This window comes from Cyprinodon variegatus, unplaced genomic scaffold (assembly GCF_000732505.1).
Source record: "Cyprinodon variegatus isolate N-32 unplaced genomic scaffold, C_variegatus-1.0 Scaffold57, whole genome shotgun sequence".
Lineage (NCBI taxonomy): Eukaryota > Metazoa > Chordata > Actinopteri > Cyprinodontiformes > Cyprinodontidae > Cyprinodon > Cyprinodon variegatus.
Genome location: NW_015150510.1, coordinates 1,717,605 through 1,726,418, shown reverse-complemented (window position 1 = coordinate 1,726,418; position 8,814 = coordinate 1,717,605). Strand labels below are relative to the sequence as shown.

Below are 8,814 nucleotides of genomic sequence, written 5' to 3'. Positions count from 1 at the left end.
GTACTATTCCTTTAAACTCTTTCCTTTAACTTCAAATTAAAGAAAAACTTCCCTAACAAAGAGAGGATGGTGCAATCATATTCTTAAATATCAGAGCTAATCAGGCTGAAAAATCATCTGATCGTACACTAACAGTTAAATCAGTGCATCTGGGGAATTAATAAAAAAGTAAAGGTTAAATGTGGTTAAAACAGAACCTTATCTGGGGCGAGCAGGGCCCAGCAGAACTGCCATGCCTGTGCAGAGGCCTGGGCTCTGGTCAACCACTTCTGAGCTACATTCTTGTGCTCCATGTCTGGATCGAAGTACAGCTGGTAGAGAGCCTGCAGAGGGAAGGGAAACTGATGTAAAGGGGAGCATTGAACAGAATAAGCAATGCAGAATTTCTCCAAAAATGATGGAATAAAAATATTTACCTCTAATTAAACTGGCATGCATGCTGGAGGACCAATTTCTTAGACAGTAAAAATGTGTTGTCATAGGAACTAATCCAAGGCACATGCTGTTGGTTATTATTAGGACAGCATATGCTTAAAGCTGGAATCAAGTTACAAATGGACCACTTTCCTAAACGCTAAACCAGTTATTTCCCAGAAAAAGCTTTGATTTTTTATTTCAAACCGACTTAAATGATAATTATAATTTTAAAAAATATTTGTATACACATTTTTTGCATTGATAACTGTATTTAAAGTATAATCTCACCGTCTCTATGTTGTCCTGTGTAAACTCCAGCTCCACCGGGTTCTGTCCTGGGATGGCTTCGGACTCCATCAGGCACAGATTCAGTTAATAATAAATAGAAATATACTTTTTAAAGCTCTCCAAAAGTGAGCCCAATGAGTCTGTGGGCGCTCTCAGCCCTCCACGCAGCCCACGCGGGTTGCCAAAGCGCTCAGGTGTGGTGACATGTTGACCTCTTTAAAAAAAAAAAGTTGCCTTATTTTGCAAAGAGACCCCCAAAGGTGAGGATCTAAAGTTGACTGCCTGTTTTCACTTAAAGCCCCTGAAAGGTCAGGAAGTGTATTAGGACAACCTTTACGGAGCTGACTGCGCTCCTGAGGCGCTCCTGACGCAGACAGCTGCGCCTCTGACGCACCGACGCCTGATTGGAGCAGCGCGGCACCAGCCAGCAAAATCAGACGCAGTTCATTTAATCTCAGTGATATTGGCAGGATGAGAGCAGAGGTTTAGTTTTACGGTGAGATCTGTGAAGGCTTCTTTAAAAAAAAAAAAAAAAAAACTCAGTGATATTGGCAGGATGAGAGCAGAGGTTTAGTTTTACGGTGAGATCTGTGAAGGCTTCTTTAAAAAAAAAAAAAAAAAAGCTTTTTTTTGTTTGTTTTGATTTTTTTTCCTCCTCTGCTCCCACGCAGCATGCAGGCCACGCAGCCCCACCCTCTTCTGCCCGACTCCCTCAGGATATTTTTAGCGCTGATGATGTGCCCTGTCAAATCACGTAACGGAAACAACATGAAAAGAGAGAAAGAGGGCAGAGCTGCTGGCGAGAGGAGGCTTCACTGACATCTGCAGCAGAAGAGAAGAAAGGAAGGCAGAGGAACCCTGATGAGATGAGAGCTGAGATCCATTTGGTGATCTGCGTGTTGGTGGTGTTTACCGGATCACCGCAGACTGGAGGTAAGACCCCCCCCAGTTTGTGGTTTTTGTCTCTGACGTCAGCTGGAGTCACGCAGAGGATGCTCTAACTCCTGAAATGCAATTCAGAGAAAGCTTGTCACCTTATTTGACCCGCTGACGCAGACAGAGAGTCTATCTGCGGTTTCAACACTAAGAACCTTATTCAACTTTTTCCGCTTTTATCATCTTAGGAGCATAATTTCAGCGAATTTGTGGGAAGGATGCATGATTTCTTAAAGTTAGCTGTGCTTTTAAGTCTTCTTTGGTCAGTAGTTTGATGGGATAGCTGCTTTCCTCATGCAGAAGGGTTTCCCCCCTTTCTCTCTATGTAAAGTAGGTCAAGTCCATCAGAGTGGATAGAAAGCATCTATTCCTAATGTTGCCAACACCTTGTTGTGCAGGATTTGTCCTTTTATATCCCAAAAAATTGCCAACCATTTTGATTTCATCTAATCAAAACATCTTTACATGACTTTTGGGGAATTACAAGAAAGATATGATCTGCTTTACTTGTCAGAATGACCATGTATTTTAGCATCCAACGACTTCAATTAAATAATCTAGTCTAGGTGTCTTTAATCTTTTTTTTTCAGTCAGGGATTCACAGGTTGATGAAGAGACAGAGCTATATTGAGTCTTGCTATATTTCCTGGAGAGCAGTGTCAAAGTTTTTAACAGATGGTGTTAAATCAAATGATTTGTTCACCATCCAAATCATTTAATTTAGGTGCTCTAATAATTTCAATAATCATGGTGGGTAAAATTCACTACTGGGGCATATAGGGTTCTTTATAAATGTCTGTGAAATTATTGGTCACTTTATGTGACCAATAATTTCCCCATTTCCCAGCCGGCCTCGGCAGATGGCCGCTCACACTGAGCCTGGTTCTGCTGGAGGTTTCTTCCTGTTAAAAGGGAGTTTTTCCTCTCCACTGTCGCTACAAGCATGCTTAGTGTGAGGGATTGCATTTGATTCAATGAGTCGATGCAATCAACTGGTTTTCCTTAGATAAAAAACTTTGAATCAATTTGATTGTATGATATGGTTGAACTGTAAAGTGCCTTGAGGTGACTTGTGTTGTGAATTGGCGCTATAGAAATAAACTGAATTGAATTGAATTGTTAACGAATGTATTAATACCAGGAAGGCAGATGGGGTGTGGATGGCAAAGAATTACCTTTAAACCACAGAGGGCTTTAGAACTAATTTTCTCTTCATAAATATACACAAACAACAAAAAATAAGAATAACTTCATACTTAAAGCTACAGTGTGTAATAATTACAGGGATATACAGTCAGAAATGTAATATATTATACATAACTATGTTATTTATCATCATCTACGAGGATGTTCATGCTGCTGCGGTCTGCACTCTGGTCGTTAGATGTCGCTGAAAATTACACACTATAGCTTTAACAGGTCTTAATGCTGTAGGGAGCTCAGAACGTAAGACCCATAATTCAAGCAGACAGATCAGGGTAATTTCAAAATGAGCGTTTTATTAAAATGTAAATCTGTGGCTGATCGTCAACTGGGGCGGGTTCACTGGATACTCTGTAGAGACGGAAACTCAGGTCAGTGACTTCAGAAGTCAGAGGGGAAACAATAATGAGCATGAGAGTCTCCAACCTGGTAAAGTTCAGTCTGAGCCCAGAAGAAGTTGGGAGGAGAGGTTTCTCTGTAGCTTGTGATGGACCCGCTTCCAGAGTTCCAGGGAGAAGTGGAGCAACGACAAGCAGAAGACAGAGCATGAACAGGAAAAGAAGAATCCAGATGGATTATCCAAGGCAGAGTCGAAGCAGGAAAAGGTTTCCAGGACAGAGGATCAGAAGTCCGAAGAGTCACCGAAAGGATATCCAAGAAAGGGTCAGAAGACAGGTCCAAGGTCATTAACAGGCAGAATCCAGTTAACAGTCCAGAAACAATTTAGGCATACAGAGCAGAACAGGGGCAACCAAAACTCACAAGTCCAGCGGCAGAAACTAGTCAGGATCGGATAATAATAAAAATAACAAGAAGGCTAAAAAACTCTGACACTCAGCTCGAATAATCTGGCACCGATGGCTGGGAACAGGAAGCTTAAATAGAAAGCAAGAACAGGTTTATCTGATGACAGACAATGAGCTCCGGGCAGAGCAAAGCAGATTTGAGAAAAGAGCCAAATACAGCCATTAGTGCCAAGATCATGACAAATGCAAACGGTTGGTACATTTGTAAAGGTTGAAAATGTGAAAATCTTTTCTTAAAAAACTATTAAATACACACAGCTTCACTGTAATACCCCCACCACCCACCAGGGGGCTGCTAACCCCTCATTGAAAACCTTGGTTCTAGTCTGTTGTAAAATAAGACAAATCAAAGCTTAATCTGAAAACTTCAAACCGGTAAGGACACTTAGGCCAAGGCGGAAGTATGTCAGCAGTGGCCATAATAAGTGCTATCCAAATAGTGCTCACAGCAAGGAAGGGGCTAGGATGCACTAAGCATCGAGACCTCCTGATGTTCCTAGCTGCCGCTAGGAACTAAAGGTTTGCCCACAACTCTTAGCGTGAGAAATCCAATGGCCAAAACCCTCCTCACGGAGTTAAACAAAAGTGCATTATTTCTTAAGTTGTACTCGCGGTGACACATGCTACTGTTCACACCTTTATAAATTTTTGGTTTTATAATGAAGAGTTTTAGCCGTTGGCTACATTTGAGTAACTTTTGGTACTTTTGTAGTTCTTTTTAATAAAGCTGTAGACTTGTTTAAGAGGCCTTATTCATGTAAATGTCCGCTGGATAATAATGTCCATAAGGCGGAAAGCTGTCGGGATTACTTACCGTTGGCGGCGCGAAAGGTAAAGGATAGGAGCTAGGAAAAGGAGGTAGGAGCTCAAATCTGAGGTATTCAGGTATTTTGCCCTTAGACTATTCCAGATCTGTACAATAATGTTTGAGGTGTTTTATTGTTTGTTTTATCTGTACTAAAAGGTACATTAACAAGATAACTTCAGAGCAGTTCTTTTCTATGGGATATTTTTTGCACTGAAAGCAATCTACGGCTGTCCTTATGACCCTTCCTAACTTGATGAGCATTACTTCTTTAAGTTCACTGCTGATGTCATTGTTTAGCAAACCTAGACATCTGAGGAGCAAAATTGACACAACAGAATTTCATGCAACCAGTTAAGCTGTTATGTTGATATGTGCATTTGCATACCTTTGTTATTATCTCAAAATACTAGAAAAAGTGTTTTTTTTTTGTCTTGTGTTTCCTTTTTCCCACATTTTTATTGTCATTACACTGTCACAAGTACAGGGCAGCAAAATGAACTCTGCATTTATCCCATGCCCTTGGGGAGAAGTATGTTATTTTGTTTTATTGTTGTTGTGGCCACAATGTTTTACTTCTTATAATGAAAGCATGAGAACAACTACTTTGGATTGCACTTATACTTAAAAATGTTCGTTATTGCATGAAATGAATGGGGGAATAACATCTTGGATGAATAGAGGAAGCATTTATGTCAGCACACTTGTTTCACATCATAATTGAGTGTTTATGGCCCTGTCTACAGGTCAGAGCCATGCTTTGCCTGCTGCATCTATTGCATCCTCATCCCCGGCTCCTACAGAGACCCCTCCACCAACTGAGGGGACAGAGCCCACGATGACAGAGGTTCCACAGCGGACACAACATGTTGCAGGCAGGAATGAAACCTTGAGTGATCCCACAGTCCCTGCCTCTACAGAAAGGATGGTTGAACGGGAGACATCAGCAGATGCAGGACACTTGCACGTCTCAAGTTCCACTAAAGCTACATCTCAGAGTACAAATACAACTCCATCCCTGTCAGGTAAGCTACATTTACTTGCTTAGCTGCTTACAGTGCCTTCAAAATTAACTAATTAAACGACAAACTATCAGGTATTCATATGAAGACCCAACTAAAAGTGGTGTCATTGTGGGAGATGGTGTGATTAAAGGTGAAAGTTTTCATATATGGGATGTACAGCTCTAATTAACACTACACATAATAAACTCATTGTCCCTGCAGTGAAACATGTTAGTAGCAGCATCCTGCTTTTCATTGAAGTTGGTGATTAGGCAGTATTAAATATAAGACACAAGCACAGGCTGGAAAAGAATTGAACATTTTTTCTGTACTTAACGCTTTATAGGGCAAGTTTCCGTTTTGGATACCCCTTAAAAATGGAGTCTCCCCGTCCCTCAGTGAGGTCTAGAAGCACAATATCTATATCCAGGCATTCAGCAAAGATACTGCTAGATGGCTGCACATCTCATTTTGGCATTTGACCAATTAGACGAGCCCTTGAACGATATATAACCAACTGTGAATTAAGTTGAAAAAAAAAAGTTAATAAGTCAAGAAAAAAAGGTAAAAACCTAATTAAAGAGTTAAAAAGTTAATAAGCCTAGTTAATAGTTATATTTAGGTTTATAAACTAAAAAATGTTACTGCCAGTGTCTGCATTAATGCTGCTAAGGTTGTACAAAAAAAAATTGTTTCTTTGTGTAGTGTTTTTCATGAATTTCTTATAGAATCCATTATTTTTCTTAATATATTCGGGAAAGTGGGAGTTTCTTATTACATGGACATTAATCTTTGCCATAAAAATATCCATATTTTTAATGTTACAAAGGTAATAAGTTCTTGTCCTGGATTCCAATAAAACTGGCTTGAAATTTTGATTTTCAAAGTATTCAAATGAGTGCCCTATAACCCCAAATTTACACCAGAAAAAATCGAAATCTAGATAAGTAATTTTTTCTTTAAATAAGTGCATTTGTTCTTGGATTGAGGAGGTAAAAGAGACACTTTGCCAACGGAACAAGACAATTCACCCTTAAAATAAGAAAACACAATTGCATTGTCTTATTTCAAGTGCATTTTATCTAATTATCTTATTTTAAGAGTAAAAAAACTCATTACATTGGCAAACTACCTTATTTACTTTCTCAAATTAAGAGTAAATACACCTATTTTAATAATTTTTTACTTATTTCTAGATCATTTTTCCAGTGTATAGTCAGCATCTGACCAACCTAAAAAAATGTATAGCTGTGATTTCACCAAAGTGTGATTTTAAAAGTATTCCCAGGGCGGGCTGAACACAGAGCAGTCTTTAAAAAGACACATAAACTATATTGTAGTCTGTGGCTGTAATGGCAAAACTTTTGTCAGGCTCCTTTGATCTGGTCTAATGTCACTACTTTATTTTTGGGTTTTGCAATTTCTCTCTTTCTTTTTTTTTTTTCGTCCAGACTAAAGCCTTAAAATAAAACAGCCACACAAGAAAATGTTGCCTTTTTGGAAAAAAACAGCCTGTTTTCCCAGCCTGTGTTCCCCTGGCATTCAGTCCTGCCCTGAATGCCACACGACTGCAATGAGAACGGAGCATGTGTGGTAGAATTTTCAAAGAGATTCTCTTTTACAGGTTTGATAAATATAACCCCTGCTGCCCTCATCTGACGCTGGGTGTCTATTTTTGGAGCAGAGAAACAACAGCAAATGGCAGCTATTACTGTCACCTTGATGTTTACAGATGAAGCAGGTTTAGAAATAAAAAAGCTTCAGTTTTAGAGATGCAAACAAACTCTTATTAACCTCCCGTGTTTGCAATCTTTTTTAATAAATTGTTTTTGTTAGTTGTGCAGCATCAAGTCACTCTTAAACCATCTTAGACAGAGAATTGTTCTATTGCTTTATTTAGAGGCAAAGTTCTAGCATCTATGGTATTTGGAGTAAAGAAACAAGTAATTAGTTCTTTAACAAGCCTGAGTTTATTTAAACTAGGATGCAGGAGCTGCTGGTCAAATCAACATGAATAAAAGTGACTATTCCTATAAGAAACACTTTTGTCTTTATGCTGCTCTGGAGCACATGGGTGTGTAATAACACAACATCAGGAAGAAATTACATCAGCAATCCATATAGAAAGAGTCTAAGGCAGGCATGCCCAACGTTGTCCTGCAGCTTTTAGCGGCTTCCCTACTTTACTTCACTTCACTTCACTTTCACTTTATTTTTTTTAAGCAAATAATCCAACATTAAACAACAAAACAACAATATCAAAACAAAACAAAACCAACAATATACCCAAAAAAAAAGGAATAGGCTGAAGCAAAGCTAATTATTGCCTACCCTGTTTTATACTTACAACCTTTACAACCTACCTTTTATACTGCGTATATAAATATTCAAATCTACATAACATAGGATTTTATCATTTTACATTTTAAAGCCCTTTTAAAATTCACCAAGAAAGGCACGAAAAAGGGCAAGCACATCTGTATTTTCCAAATACATCACTGAAGAAAGACTAGATCATCATAAATCATTTGCCAATAAATCAACTCATACACTTATTCTGCATAATATATAGATATATACTAATATATATATATAATATATATATATATATATATATATTGCTCAACATATACTATGTTGAGCAATTGTTCTCATTTACATAGAAAATTCCCACACAACTTGCAGACTCTTAACTTTTCCTTCTCCCCCATGAATCCATTTCTACAAAAAGAACAAATTTGGTATTTTTCTTCTATGTTAGCAAATTGATGCAAATAGATAATTGTTGTATTTTTATGGTCAGTTTATGGTTAATATCCCTGTGTTAAAAATATCAAATTAATTACGACATTTTCACTTTATCACCTCTTCCAGTCTTCTTGGTATAGAGAAGAACTGCTTGTACCAGAGGTGGTGAATTATGGAACAAATAACAGCTCTTAGCCAATGATTGGCCATGGCCACCTCCTCGCCCCTGGTGTTATTACAAGGTAGATGTAAATCCCTTTATTTTCCCACACTGGGGAAATTCACTCTCTGTATTTTAACCCTCCCCTTGGGGAGCAGTGGACTGCCATTGTGCGGTGCCAGGGGAGCAGTCTGGGTTTTAAGGTCTTGCTCAGGGACCCACAGTGGCAGTCTGTGGGAATGAGTGTGATGTGAACCTCCGGGACCCAATGCTCTAACCACTAGACCTCCACTCCCCAACTCAATGTTTAAAGGCTGAAATGCAGACATGGATAAGATGTTAAATATTATTATATATTTTTTTCTTGATTGATGAGTATAACTCACATTAATCATTATTCAAATTAGAGATGTCCCGATCCAGGTTTTTGCACTTCCGATCCGATAC

General features: G+C 38.7%; 2 protein-coding genes across 2 annotated transcripts in view; one reads left to right on the top strand and one right to left on the bottom strand.

Annotated features, from left to right (window-relative positions):
- Positions 1-1,050, bottom strand: part of LOC107082630 (importin-13-like) — a 49,102-nt gene extending 48,052 nt beyond the window's left edge. Inside the window, exons 1-2 of the mRNA XM_015371410.1 lie at positions 706-1,050; positions 198-323 (exon numbers count right to left, since the gene is read on the bottom strand). Coding sequence (XP_015226896.1) covers positions 198-323; positions 706-774 — 195 coding nt within the window. The 5' untranslated portion in view covers positions 775-1,050. The remainder of the gene's footprint in view (positions 1-197; positions 324-705) is intronic.
- A 263-nt stretch (positions 1,051-1,313) lies between these two features.
- The window catches only part of LOC107082614 (cell wall protein RBR3-like), a 17,852-nt gene continuing 10,351 nt past the window's right edge, over positions 1,314-8,814 (top strand). Inside the window, exons 1-2 of the mRNA XM_015371385.1 lie at positions 1,314-1,638; positions 5,202-5,480. Coding sequence (XP_015226871.1) covers positions 1,572-1,638; positions 5,202-5,480 — 346 coding nt within the window. The 5' untranslated portion in view covers positions 1,314-1,571. The remainder of the gene's footprint in view (positions 1,639-5,201; positions 5,481-8,814) is intronic.